At 40.0% G+C, this 15,130-nt stretch overlaps 1 protein-coding gene across 4 annotated transcripts in view; it reads left to right on the top strand.

The window, feature by feature from the left end:
* The window catches only part of Ell2 (elongation factor for RNA polymerase II 2), an 80,209-nt gene extending 69,847 nt beyond the window's left edge, over positions 1–10,362 (top strand). For 2 of the 4 annotated variants that reach the window (XM_008760604.3, XM_039103371.2), the window contains 5 exons: positions 997–1,567; positions 4,358–4,424; positions 7,385–7,556; positions 8,562–8,606; positions 8,695–10,362. In XM_008760604.3, the coding sequence (XP_008758826.1) occupies positions 997–1,567; positions 4,358–4,424; positions 7,385–7,556; positions 8,562–8,606; positions 8,695–8,811 (972 nt within the window). In that variant the 3' untranslated portion in view covers positions 8,812–10,362. Of the gene's footprint in view, positions 1–996; positions 1,568–4,357; positions 4,425–7,384; positions 7,557–8,409; positions 8,478–8,561; positions 8,607–8,694 lie in introns of all 4 variants that reach the window. The other 2 variants (XR_010063598.1, NM_001427210.1) reach the window with 2 other exon arrangements.
* Positions 10,363–15,130: the final 4,768 nt, after the last annotated feature.

Raw genomic sequence — 15,130 nt, forward strand, 5'->3', positions numbered from 1 at the left:
CAGCGGGAGAAAAGGAGCAAGTCCATCTTTGGAGACTTTGTTTTAATGCCTTCAACTATGAACCTGCTTCTATGCTGATCAAATTCCACAGTGGGTGCTAAAGTAAAAACAGAATGAACTAATGGGTTAACTATTATCTTCTTTTAAGTCCAAATACAAAATATCTAACATATAGCTTATATGTTTATACTTTTCAACTATTCATTTTTATAACTTATATAATGTTATTAAGATAATATATCAATGTTTGTTTTTAAAGTGTGTCTACCTCATTTTAATGCGCCAGTTATGAAAACTTAGTTTACAACATTGTGAATATATATGTACAGTGAAAAACTATAATGGCATTTCAGCCATGATAGCTGAGTCTAAAGGATGGGATAGTTCACAATGTGATGGTTAAACTGATAAGTGACCACAAACATATCCACAACTGGAGCATTTTAGTCAATTAGAGCATGGGCACACTGCCCTTTATTAGCCTTACTGATGTTCACAACTTTAGATGGTGCAGACTGCTTTCTTACCTGCTAACCTAGGCCAACTGAGCCAGCCTTGAGGGTGCTTGCTTCTACTTAGATAAGGGTTAGGAGAAGATCACACTTGGGAAAAGGCCCTCCAACAGATACCTGAGGAAACTTTAGTTTGTGTTTTAGTTTATTAGTTTGAGAGGATTTACCTTGAATAGTTTCTAGGGTTTAGGTAGCCTGCAAGATGGAAAAACACTATTTGGCACTGTTCCTCTATTCTGCTTTTAACAGAGGGACTAAAATTAGATTTGCATTTGGTTTAGAGGGGTGTGTGTGTGTGTGTGTGTGTGTGTGTGTGTGTGTGTGTGTGTGTCTGTGTCTGTGTGTGTGTGTGTGTGTGTGTGTCTGTCTGTGTGTGTGTGTGTGTTGAGGAGTATGGTTTTATTTTGACTGATCTTAGAGTCTGGTATGATGAGTAAGCTGCTCAGCTAACAAATCTTATCCTTCCCCCATCCCCGACCCCCAGAAACGACCTTTGGATTCAGATTTCATTGATCCTTTAACGAACAAAAAAGCTCGAATATCTCACCTGACAAACAGAGTCCCACCGACATTAAATGGCCATTTGAATCCCACCAATGAAAAATCTTGTGCAAGCCTTCTACCGCCCCCTGCAGCTGCTGCCATCCCCACCCCCTCACCACTGCCTTCAACCCACCTGCCTGTCTCCAATCCTACCCAGACTGTAAATTCCAACTCCAATTCCCCTAGCACTCCAGAAGGCCGGGGGACTCAAGACCTACCTGTTGACAGTTTTAGTCAAAACAGTAGCATCTTTGAGGACCAGCAAGACAAATATACCTCAAGGACTTGTCTGGAGGAAACATTACCCTCTAGCTCAGCTTTACTAAAGTGTCCAAAGCCCATGGAAGAAGAACATCCAGTGTCTCACAAAAAGTCCAAAAAGAAGTCTAAAAAACACAAGGAAAAGGACCAAATAAAGAAACATGACATTGAGAGCAGGGAGGAAAAGGAGAAAGACCTTCAGAGAGAAGAAACTGCCAAGCTGAGTAATGACAGTCCAAATCCCAATGAAGGTATCTTATATTTGTTTAAATGGGGGGAAAAGCCTTCGTTCTGTGTTAAATGAACTGGAAGAACATGCTATTAGAAGTTGTTGATGATGCTGTTTAAAGATTTTTTTTTCCATCTTTATTAACTTGAGTATTTCTTATTTACATTTCGATTGTTAGTCCCCTTCCCAGTTTCCAGGCCAACATCCCCCTAACCCCTGCCCCTCCCCTCCCCTTCTCTATGAGTGTTCCCCTCCCCATCCTCCCCCCATTACCACCCTCCCCCCAACAATCACATTCACTGGGGATTCAGTCTTGGCAGGACCAAGGACTTCCCCATCCACTGCTGCTCTTTCTAGGATATTCATTGCTACCTATGAGGTCAGAGTCCAGGGTCAGTCCATGTATATAGTCTTTAGGTAGTGGCTTAGTCCCTGGAAGCTCTGGTTGGTTGGCATTGTTGTTCATATGGGGTCTCAAGCCCCTTCAAGCTCTTTCAGTCCTTTCTCTGATTCCTTCAACGGGGGTCCCGTTCAGTGGTTTGCTGTTGGCATTCGCCTCTGTATTTGCTGTATTCTGGCTGTGTCTCTCAGGAGAGATCTACATCCAGTTCCTTCAGCCTGCATTTCTTTGCTTCATCCATCTTATCTAGTTTGGTGGCTGTATATGTATGGGCCACATGTGGGGCAGGCTCTGAATGGGTGTTCCTTCTGCCTCTGTTCTAAACTTTGTCTCCCTATTCCCTCCCAAGGGTATTCTTGTTTCCCTTTTAAAGAAGATTTTTAAGCAAATGACTTATTTAGCTAACCTTAATATTGTGCTTTTGGAGCATATTTTTTTCTTTCACCTTGTAGCTGTCACTTTAGTCTTTACTTAGCAGAGTATTAAACATGACTTCTGGATGCATATTTACACTGACATTTTAAATTGACCCTGCCATTCTCCAAAGACTCCCCTTTGCTCTTCTTTTCCTTCTCTGTCATATTGCACAACATAACATCCGTATAACAGGTCCATGCCATTTTGTGATTGATTTAAACACATTCACAATAGCTGTAGAAATATCTATTCCCTCCTTTCTGAGAAGCAAGAAGCATCCCTGCTGTAATTAAGATTAGCACAGAAAGACTGTCAAAATCTTTGTAAAGATTCTGTGGTCACTTGCAATAAGAGTACTTTGTTTCAGGTTTCTGGCTGTTATTAGCTTGGAAGAGAGAAGGATATTTTTGTTAGTAAACTGACATCATCTGTTAGTCAGATCTTGTTCCTAACATTGAACACCTGAAACCCTGAGGTTTAACTGACCATTTCTGCCATATGGAAGATACTCTCATTATTCTCTCCTAGTAAAATTTGCAGAAGAGAAGTTATGGTAAAGATACAGTTGACCTGGATTAGGTGTACTGCATGATAACAAATATCAACACAACACTAAAGAATGGTCAAAGTATAAGTTATTTTCCCCACCTACACTACTCTTCAGATTTGAATATGTCAAGTCAGGATAAGCTATAAAGTAAAATTTCACGTTTAGAGTTATAAGCCAGATTCATGTTACCCTCTGCTTTCCACACATCTACCCTTCATGGGGTGACTCAAGACGAGCTCCAGTATGCCAAGACCTCCCATAGAAACTTGTGTGCTGGGGTTGGGGATTTAGCTCAGTGGTAGAGCACTTGCCTAGCAAGCACAAGGCCCTGGGTTTGGTCCTTAGCTCCAAAAAAAAAAAAGAAAGAAAGAAAGAAAAGAAACTTGTGCGCTCGCTGGGGTAGAGACCTGGGTAAGCCTGTATCCTTTTTTTTTTTTTTTTCTTGATGATTTATAGGAAATCTTATTAGTGTCGTGTGATCTTCACAGGTGGAGGGCAGGTCCAAAAGCACATCCTGTATCTGGTCTGGCATCTAGGGCAAAGACCAAGGATTCTATACTTGATGCTCTTGCACATTCTCTTGTGGTCACAACCAAGTCAAATTTATATAGGTGAACAATAAGGCCACTGATTATGTAATTATTTAGTGTATTTTACCTTTTAAAAGGCTGATAAATTGTCAGATATTCACATTTACTTTGTAGTGAACATATGTTTTTCCAGCAAATTATAGTTAGAATTATTAAGGGTAGCTTGAATTTAAAAAAAAAGGAAAAAAATTAATAAATTTTCTAAGCATAGCCCTGGAAGCTGTGTGTTAAGCAATATAATACTGAGAATTTACCCACTTTTAACAGCATAGCCATGAGTGGCTAAAGCATTTTTTAATATTTACCCTTAAATCACCTGTCTAGTGCTGTGAGAGTCACAGGTTAGAGAAGTGTGCATCCACTTTCATTAATGCCTGGTGAGCCAATGAAGAAATGAGTCCTACCTAGCTACAGAAGTGTAACAGTGAAAACAGAGCCGCCCAAACAGCTGCTCCCTGACTCTTTCGTTTCTTTTTTACCTTGTGTGAATCCCAGGAAAAGTAGATGCTTATTTAAAATCCCCTTTGTCTGGTTGCATCTGCCACCACAGTCTGAATTGCCAGGCAGATGCCACAAGTGTTACCGAAAGAAGAGAAGATTGACCTTGGGTTAAGATGGATACCTTTTCTGTGCAGACACTGTAGTAGCCAGAGTGCTTTAAATACCTGGCGTCAGCCCTGCTGGATGCAGGCCTCCAATGCTTGTGCTCCGTTGTAGTCCTTGCTTACTGTTGCTTATTGAGGTGGAAGAAAAGAATCTGAGGAAAAGTGTTCCAGATGTTTTCTAATCTGTTTTAAAGTTAGAGGCATTTGATAACCATACTGGTTGATGAACGCTCTGATTTTTCCTTCATAGGAGTTAAAGAAGAGTGCACAGCTTCCATGGAGCCTTCTTCAACAATTGAACTCCCAGATTATTTGATGTAAGTTTTCTACCTTCCAATGGAGAGAGCTATTTAATTTTAGAAAGTTTGAAAATTCTTTTCCCATAATTTGCAAATCAAAAGAAGAAATACCAAAAATAGAGTCCTGGAGCCACCTCTGCAATTGAAAGTCTGCCATTGAGCCTGCTGTCCCAGATCTACTGTCTGCAGGAGCAGGCTGTGCCTCCCCTGTGCAGGGCAGTGCTCATTGGCTTTTAAAGTATAGAGAAGCTTGTCCTTTGTTCCAGGGCCAGGATGAACATCTGAGTCTTCAAAGCTGACAGTCCATTAATGCACAGCCCCTATAGGGGCCCAGAGTGCTCACAGGGCTTGAACCTCTACATTGAACAATGCAGAGCAGGCAATAGATTTGTTTTTATGTAAATAAAGGTCTTTTTCTAAAATTAATTTTAAGAGGAAAGAATACTAAAGTTGACTCATTACCATTTAGTACCAGGTATGAGTTTTTCTTGTGACAACAAGTTGCTAAATGCCCACCTGAGAATATTTTTTGTAACTGCTTATCACAGAAATTATAACGTAGACTTATAATTCTAGCTTTTTCATACAATTAAAAGGCTTCTGTAAGAAGAAAATAGTAAAGTTGCAAGTGCCTGGAAAAGTGGAGCGTGGAAAAACTAGAAGCTCTGAGAGCAGAAGGCTTTCAAGATGAAACAGATTTGGGAAAGAGCTAGAACACAGAACATGAGTTATAACCTGACCTGTCTGACCTTTTTTTTCTGTTAGTGCCATCTCATAGTGGGCCAAGTTAAACTATACTTTCAACCTTTGATTTTGAAGAGGAGAGAACATTTTAGATTTACTAAGCTCTGCTTCTACTTAACCCCAGTGTGACAGCTACGGGTGCTGGACATTATGTAGCTACTGGACAATGAGAAAGCAGGATGGTCCTAGTGCACCTCTCAGCTCACAGAAGCCGGAGGAGCCCCTAGGTAGGGAGATGAGCCTGCACACACACACCACTCCTTGGAGTCTCTGTCCACCCACCTTCCTCCTCTTAGATGTGTGAAAGCTGAGCCCAGGAGCAGTGAGGATGCTACCTGCACTCTCCTGTGATCAGCTTCACACCCTTTCAGTAACAGTGATATGTATAAAATAGCTCATCCTGAAATGTCTGCCAGGCATTCAAAGCTGTTGCCTTGTTTGCCATCCTAATCAGCTAACTATATTTAAGATGTGGTTTAGTTAAACCTAATGTATTAATGGAGTCTTTCAACAGGAAATGATCACTAGATCACTAAGAGGTGTTGGTCCTCTCCCTCAGGGAACTGTGTATGTTTGTCATGTTCCTAAGGCTTTTGTTTTAAAAAGCTTTTTGCTTATACTTAATTTACTTAAATAAAAGCAACAAGTTTTACCCAAACTAAAAACTTTTAGTAGTTGGGAGTTATCTCATATTTGCATGTTTTTATTCTGTTACCTCATTAAAAACCAACTGCAAAGTCCTAAGAATTTGTTAAAGATAGTTTTTGTTAAGTACCAGAATCAAACTGCAGCACCCAGTTGGCCTCATTGGTGTTTTTCCTTAACCAAGTTGTTAAATAAAATACCAAAGGTCAGATTCTTAGCAAGTGTGATGAACATATTACACAATGAATTAAACCAGAGTGTCAAGATTGGCTTAGTCTTTACTTATATACGCTTATTTCCAGGAACTGTGACCACCCTCAGGGCTCGCTCTGACGTGCAGTAAGATGGCATGACTTCAGAGGACTGCTCCCTGTGGTTGGCAGGCAGGGGTCCTTCTCAGCCGAGACCAGCTGAGTAACATAAATCAGTTACACTTAGAAAACTCAGTCTCCACACTGTCATACTCATAGCAGAAATGAGAATACTAATGAGGACGCTCAGTTTGCACACTACAGCACTTTTCCCACTTTCCAGTAAGGAATTTGTGGTAAAGCAATTTAGATAAAACCATCTGGAGAGGCCCAAGTTCCAAGATGATACGACCGTGAGGACCAGGTGTACCCAAATGTTCACCTTAGGATGACTTCTACAGCTCCCCCCTAGCTGCCTGGTATCAGTTTTAACCCAAAATAATCAAGAAAATTGGGCCTTCCATGGCAGGAAAACAGAGCAAAAAGGAAGGCTGACTGTGAGCTAATGATACTGCTTGTTTTACTATTAAAATGACCTTTTAACTGATTTACTTTCTGCTGAATCACCTGGCATATTGGGAAAATGGCTTTCACATACCTGAATCCCATGAGGCATCAGGAATATACACACACGAACACACAAATACATGCAAGCACGTACATATACACATACAAAGATAACTCTTTATCCAAAAGTGGTGGTAAGATAAACTAGAGAAGGTTTGTGGTGGAGGACCTTACTCTAGGTTTTTTTGGGGAGATTTTTTGTTTTTTTTTTTGTTTGTTTGTTTGTTTGTTTGTTTGTTTTTTGGTCTAGTTAGAAGTATCAGGAAAGGAACAGAGAGCAAACCAGAAGGCCCTTGTTGAAGAGTTTTGCTTGTCACAGATCTAAAAGACACCTCTAACAAAGCAGTGGGTATTAGGACAGCTTTGACTTTAGTGCTCAGTGACTATGGCATTCCCCTGTTATCTATCAAGTACTTCTTTCTCCCTATGACTTGCAACAGATGGCTTAATCTCTTCCCCTGTGTGGTAGTAAATTGTGTAGAATAGAGAAAGGCTCTGGAACAAGTCTGTATAAACATTTTTTTTCTTTTTATGTGGTTCCTTTTGAATTCTGTTGCCACTGAATCTCATATTCTCCATGGACACTCATAAGGCTTTCTGTATGGAAGGCCCCGTGAAAGAGTAGCCAGACAGCAAACCGGAGGCAGTTACTAAGGAGGTACATTCAAGAAGGCAGCCTCTCTAAATATTTAGCTTAAATCCCAGCCTCATGCTCCCCGGCTCACCCTTTCTTTCTCTCATTTATCCTGTTTTCCTTTCTTTTCTTATTAGAAAATATATTGCTATTGTCTCTTATGAACAACGCCAGAATTACAAGGATGACTTCAATGCTGAGTATGATGAATATAGAGCTTTGCATGCCAGGATGGAGACTGTAGCCAGGAGATTTATTAAACTGGATGCACAACGAAAACGCCTTTCTCCAGGTTCAAAAGAGTATCAGGTAAAAGGACTTGTTCCCAAATGAGCTGAGTTTGATTTCCTTACCTTCCCTAGTAGCCATCCTACCAGCCTTAGAACAAGCTGTCTAGCAGACCAGGCTTTTTGATGCTTTAGGAAACAAAAGTGATTGAAATACTGGAGAAAACATAAACCGTGGGGGAAGATGTATTCTGCTATAATATATTACATATTGTAAAACATACAAAACAACTAAGTAGGGTACTTACTGCAACTGTAAGAGACAACATTGTGTTACATTCTAGTAATTAAAACCATTCTGTAGGGCTGGAGAGATGGCTCAGTGGTTAAGAGCACCGGCTGCTCTTCCAAGAGGACCTGAGTTCAAATCCCAGCAAGCACATGGTGGCTCACAACCATCTGTAATGAGATCTGATGCCCTCTTTTGGTGCATCTGAAGACAGTTACAGTGTACTTACATATAATAAATAAATAGATAAATCTTTTAAAACAAATAAATAAACCATTCTGTTTTCTAGGTTCCTAGTTCATTAAATTTATAAGACTGAATAGTAAAAGTTATTGAGTAGAATAGAAGTTTTGAGTATTAAAATATTATATCTCATTTTTAAAGATATTATCAACCTGTCCATATTATTTGTACCTTTTTTGTTCACTAATACAAGGCTTAATGGAGAATTTTTTCCATCAACCTAGAAAGCATTTGTATTCTTTTTAATGTCCTTTTATAGGGCCTATGGGGCATTCTTGTAATGTAAAATTGTCTTGCTGGACAAAGCTGCTAGCTGTCTGTCTGTCTGCATCAGAGCTCATGGTAGTAAACCTACAGAATATGTAGAAGTGCTGAGTCTAGTTTACATTTGCTATTTTGATAGCTGCTGCCAAATTGCCCTCCATAAAAGTGTCCCAAGTTGTATCTCCTCATCAGTATTACACCTTGCAGGTGGGTGCTTGTTAAGTATATTACTGACTCTTCTTCTTGTTAGATGTAGTACCAAACTCCTATTTGTAATTTATAATTTTACAGAATGTTCATGAAGAAGTCTTACAAGAATATCAGAAGATCAAGCAGGTGGGTATCACCCCTGTGCCTTTCTGACCTGCCGTGAGAAGCAGGGTAGATTCTATGACCTAATGCTTCACTGTTTCTTTGTCTGCAGTCCAGTCCCAATTACCATGAAGAAAAATACAGATGCGAGTATCTTCATAACAAGCTGGCTCACATCAAAAGACTAATAGGTGAATTTGACCAACAGCAAGCAGAGTCGTGGCACTAGGGCTCTGCTTGAAGCAGAAGATGTGAATAAACTTAAGCTTATTTATTTAAAATTCCAGATGAGTTGCTCTGGACTCTAAACGATGACACTTTGTTGGACGTTTCAGGATTAGTAAACTTGAGTTACTTCTGTTCCTCTCCATTTTACTTTGCTTCCCTGAATTTGAAGCTGCTTTTTTTCTGGTCCTCTCCCTGACTTCCCACCCCAATCTTTGTTAATAGAAGCAATTTTTTAGAGATTGGAGATCCAGTGTCTATGCTTCAAATCAATTTTCCTTGAAATCTTGTGTTTGTCATTAGATATGATTTTTGCTAGATATCAGGGATGCAAAGTCCACACTTAAAAGAGTTGTGTGTGTTTAAAACAAGACAAAATAGTAATGTGCAAGGTGATAAGCTTTTGAATAAACATAAGCCTATTTTCTGACCTTTCTTAATGCAAACTCTTTGCCTTAAATGGTAGAATATTTAAACATTTGCACAAAGTACAAAAAAATCAAAACATTGTTTTTAAAGGGTTGAAAAAAGGTTGTGTGAATGTGTGTAGTTTTCTATGCACATATGCATACATACATATATACATATATACACACATACATACATACATACATACATACATACATACATACATACGGGCTGTCTGGCTCCAGAGTGTTAAATCTGCCCTACAAGTTAGACCTCCATTGCAATGGCTGCCTTAAGGTGTTTGCTACATCATGTGGTTAATCAGTAGCTACACTGCTTCCCAGTGATAACAACCCTGGGAAGCATACTGTGGCCTACCAGCATCATCAGAAAGTGTGTGTTCTGCTTGTATGTCTGCAGAGCTGCTGTGGATGTGAGCTGCGTGAAGGCTAAGAAGCTGCTGCTCTCAGGCCAGACACTCAGGTTAAAGAACTGATGAGTATTGCAGTAGCTTATTTGGTGTGTGTGTGTGTGTGTGTGTGTGTGTGTGTGTGTGTGTGTGTGTGTGTGGTGTGTTTCTGTCAGGTTGCTACTTCTATTGTGGAAGACAAAAGCATTTCCATTTCAACAGTTTGTCAGCTTTATTAATGTTGGGCAAAAAATGATATGTTATAAAAATGAAACAGATCTTATAGTTTTGGGGCAAAATGACAAAAATAAATGTGTAGGTAATCTATTTATATACTGCTATAAAGTATTTTTTGAAGAGAGATATGCAAGAAACTATTACCTACATACATCAGATGTATATTTAAAGATTTCTTTCATCCTGCATACCAGGAATATAAAAAAGTAGATATATATAACCATAACATACTGTGATTCATCAAATAGCACAAACTTTCATTTCATGGATTTTATCTGTTAACGTTGATTTAAACTATCACTTGTCTTATCATGTGGGAGCATAAGTTATGTGGTCAAAATAGAAGGATTTTGAACTAAAGTTGATTCAGGTTGTCTTGCACCGTTTCAAAGTGCTGCCAGTTGAAAAGGGAAGCATTATGTTTACAAATCTGTTTTAAAAAGTTTGCCAAAATTTTGGTAGTATCTTTAATAAAGATGTTTGTCTTCAGCATCCAAAAAAGTGAATAATTTTGTCGTGTATCACTGTAAACTAGAAAATGTTAGTATTGAGGTCATGTGGCAGAATATGTTGACTAACTTTCCTGTGGAGTTTTTCAAAATGTTAACTGAAAAGACTGGATAATGGATCTGAAAGGCAGAGGCAGCCAACCACTGAGACCAAGATTCCTCTGGCTCCACAACTCAGTCAGTATTGCTGCACATATTTCATCTCTGTGTGTGTAGCACAGGCCCTCTGGAGACTTCCATTTCAGCTTTGAGATCCCTGGTGCTCTTTTACCTTGAGATTGCTACAGTTGTTATTAAGCAGAAGTTTATCACAAACTTTGAGTTTAAAAAGAAGAAAAGAAGCTTAGTTATGGCTAAATGGGGGACTCACATCACAGTAGAATCGTCTGACATAATGACTTCAGTAGTGCACTCTGAAGTGTTGGCCACTCAGTCAGATTGTTGCTGTTCTTTGCTATGAGCACTGTTTCTCAAAAGAAAGGGCCTTGAATGGCTTGCTTGCATTATCCACACTACAATCTCTTGGGAAAGCCCAGATACCTACATTTTCACAAGGTGCCTATAGTGATTAAGTCCCTTAATCTTGAAACCTTGAATTTATAGACTCCAGCTTTAGCAGCTACCCATAAACTAGCATGAGACCACTGTAGCTGAATCTACACTTGAATTTCTAATCATTTTCTGAGGAAACAATGCAGGAAAAAGTAAAGGCATCCTTTGAGACCTGGCATTGAAAACTTGCAACAGTTGGTGCCAGCCGTGACTCTGGTTAAGTTTATAAGGATCCTTAAAGATAAATGGAGGGTCCCAAACTCAACATTGTGTCAACAATCCTTCAATTAGACATCTTAAGGCTATACCTCCTCATTGGGTAGAGGTGGAAGTTTCATGAATTAAAGCTTTTGAGAATTCTATGAAAATTAGTCACCTAAATTAGGTCATTTGAATATCTGCAATGCAGGTAATGGCTGTGGAATCATTGCTTTTCAGATGAGAGTAAATCTATTTTAACTGACTGCAAAGGGGCAAGGCAGAGAGGAGGCAGAGTGTTGGGGTTTACTGAATGCTAGGCGTATGCATACCTGCTTTTCTGGTTTTACTCTTTAGAGATTGCACTGAAAGGACTGCAGTGGCTACAGGTGGCTTTCATACTTAATGATTGCCTAATTCTCAAATTGGGAATCAGAAACATGTCATTTTCAACTTCTGCCTGCCTGATCCAACTGACCCACCAGGCTGGTTTTTCTTTTTGTGATTAGGTAATTAATTCAACGTGGGAACTTGCAAGCCCGTGTGACTAGTAGGCATGTTTGCATTAGACAGCCTAGGGATGGTTTCCCATGGGGTTTACAGTGTGTGACTAGTAGGCATGTTTGCGTTAGACAGCCTAGGGATGGTTTCCCATGGGGTTTACAGCTGATTATGTTTGGTACTCACCCTGCTCTGCCTCACCGCTCTCACTTCCTGCTGTCTAGTACAAATGGTTCCTGCTATCCTAAGGTGCCCATGCTAAAGTGACACTGCAGCACCTAAGCCTCACTTCCTCCCTCTGCTGAGTCCTTATCCTTAAAGTGAGTGTCTCTCTCTCTCTTTCTCTCTCTCTCTCTCTCTCTCTCTCTCTCTCTCTCATGTTTTTCCTTCATTGGATACCTTTCTATCTACACCTCAAATGTCATTCCCCTTCCCAGTCCCCCGGAAACAAGCCCCCCCAATCCCATCTGGTGTTCCCCTCCCCATCCCCCACCATCACATTCCCCCACTTAAAGTCTTCTCTTAAACTTCTGAATTGATACATGCTTTCTTGATTCTGTGTTCCTCCTTCAGTCCATGGTCTGCAGCCTCTAGCTCATTAGTACCTGGCATAGAAAGGATGCCCACTAGCGCTTTGTTGGAAGAATGAGCAAGGCAGACTCTTCACAAAGGTCATTTTTAACCTTGAAACAATTTGGATTAGTGCAAGAGTCCACTGGGTCATCTTCTCAAAGCCAGGTTATAGGCATTGGTCACAGTGGCTGCCTGTAGCACTTTCCTAATGCTGTGATTAGCTGGATATTTTCAAAGGGAGCATCTCTTTCCAATATCAGAATTCATGCCTCCAGATTCCCTTGGAATCTGAAATGAAATTGTTTTGGGTTATTTTTACTATTGGCCACAACTTGCAACTTGCATATAGGTACTGACTTCATATCATGAACTTATAAATATTTTTTATGAGTGTGTGTGTGTGTGTGTTTGCACATGTGTCAAAGCACAACTTTTAAGAGTCATTTCTCATAATAAAACATTATTAAAACCAAATGAAATGTGAATTCATGTAAAATGTAACATTAAAGCAGAATGCATGTGCAAAGAAAGAAAAAAGAGTCATTTCCCTCCATTCATCATGTGGGTCCCAGATATTGAACTTGGGTCATCAGGCTTGGTAATTTGCACCTTTCCCTGCTGAGCTCTCTAGCTGGTCCAATATTATTTTTCTAAGTTACTTTCTTTCTATTCTCAAGGACCCAGTGGAAGATAACAGTCTAAAATTGGTACACCAATTTTCCAGCATAATCACAGCATCTCTAGAGATGTTTCTTTAAATTCAACACATGCTTTTATTGACATTTATTTTGTATTTAGCACTTGCTCGGTCCCTCAAATGGTGGACACTCTGAGGATAATGGACAAACTCTAGCGCTTCTGTAAAGAGAAAGATAGTGGAGCCTGTCAATATTCACCATAAGCTGCCTTCATTTTGTAATTGACAAAGCTTACTAACAGTACATGGCACAGCAGGATGAGGCCCAAGGAACCTACACACACCCCGGTAGGGCAGATTCAGAGGTGGGGGTGGGGTGTGATAAGGTAACAGACAGGGACAGCATTGGCGACAGTGATGCAGAGCAGATATTAATGAAGTGAAGGAAGTCCTCAGTGTCCCACCTGTGAGTGACTACCTCAGCAGTTGTTATGGAAGTGTCTATGTAGAGATGGACTGGAACCTACTAAATGTATCTGAGTATTTGAGAATCACTCCATTTTTGATTTTTATGTGCAAAACTATACAGCAGTATCAATGAGCATCTCAATTGAGTTTATTCAGAGTTTAGCATGAAGGCATCTGAGCTCCTGGGTAGACAGACACACAATGCCTAATGTTTTAAGGGTGCTGGTCCTCACTTTGAAGGACCACATTAACTTAGCACCTTGGCTACCAGCAACATACAGATATATGGAATAAGTGATATGCACTGACTTCAAAGTTGAGCTAAACTGAATTTTCTCCATTATCCACTTATCATTATAAAGGACAGATTTATGGAGTTTTTTAATTTGTTTAAAAATCATACTTTATGTAAACCAACTTATATTAAATGACTATAACTATTTATATACATTTAAGTATAATTTTTTTAAATCAGTTTTTCAGACCTGGAGCGATGGCTTGGCAAGTAATAATAGTTATTATTCTTGCAGAGGACTCCAGTTTCAGGGGATTCAGTGCCCTTTTCTGGCCTCTGAGAGCACATATGTGGCACACAGTCTTATATACAGGTACTCACACATACACATAAACCTTTTTTAAAAGTCAGTTTTTCTCAGTGACTCATTGCATCTGCTTCTCATTGTACTAATGGTCAAAAGGAATTCTCGACTTTCACAAAAAAAAAAAAAAAAAAAAAAGGCAGAGTTTAAAAGAGCCTCTTTGAAAAGAGCCTCTTTGTAAACCAACCTAGTGCTGCTTACGCCTCCTCACTAGAGGGTCATTGAGACAGTTGTTACAAATAAGAGACTTTACGGAAAAGCTTCTAGGAAACGACTTACAACTATATGCTCCTCCTCTCAAGGAAAAAATTCATTCAAATCAGACTTGCCTAAAGAGAATAGAGAGGGTCTCCAGGGGTCCTATGGCCACCTGAGCTGTAAGACACTGCAGCTGAGAACAGCTGTAAGGGGACACTAGGGATGGCTGGCATGCCACTCAACAACCACCCTCATCCTTCTCTCTCTCTCTCTCTGTTGACAAGTCTCTATTGCTATAGGAGCCAATTATCATCACCCCACCTGCTCCTCCCTTCCCCTTCTTGACTTACTTGAAGAAGAACCTTGTTCCTCCCTTCTGTTCACATGCATATCTTAACACTATTTGTCTTTGGATAAAGGCTTTCAGATAGTCAACCATTTCAGAAACAGAAATCACAAAGCAACACACTAAAGCTTGGGAAGCAGTTAAAATAGGCCTACATCCTGGTGTATATAGCTTAATTCTGGAATTGTCAATAGGTGACCCAGGGCAATTTGCCTCAATTCTGGATTTCCTGGCAATTTAGGATATCAGGGTTTGGGATAGATTAACGAAGGCTGTTGCATTGAACTAGACTGACTAAAGCAACACTGTTGGTTCTGACATGGCCCCCTGGAAGGTGCTTTCACCAATGAAGTTGTGGCACATAATTTCTCTAGAACATCTATTCGTAGTCTCTTGTAATATGGGTCTCATTTCAGTACCTTATAAGTCCAGTCTTGTATAATAGCCAGAACTCTACAGTGTGTTTAAAGTTAGGGCCTCTTCCAAATCCAGCTTGCTTTGGGCTAACAGCCAAGCCCTTCTTGCCTTTCCCTCTCCTCTTACCATTCAGCTTGCAGCAGGTTGAAAGGAAGGGAGTAGGTGGAGGCATGGGGCAAGAGAGGCATTTGGAAAGAAGCAGCATAGAGAACCAGGGAGAAACAGGCCACTTGGCAAAGCCGTTAGCACCCAATGTCCGTTTATCCAGTTC

Source organism: Rattus norvegicus, chromosome 2 (assembly GCF_036323735.1).
Source record: "Rattus norvegicus strain BN/NHsdMcwi chromosome 2, GRCr8, whole genome shotgun sequence".
NCBI classification, from domain to species: Eukaryota; Metazoa; Chordata; class Mammalia; order Rodentia; family Muridae; genus Rattus; species Rattus norvegicus.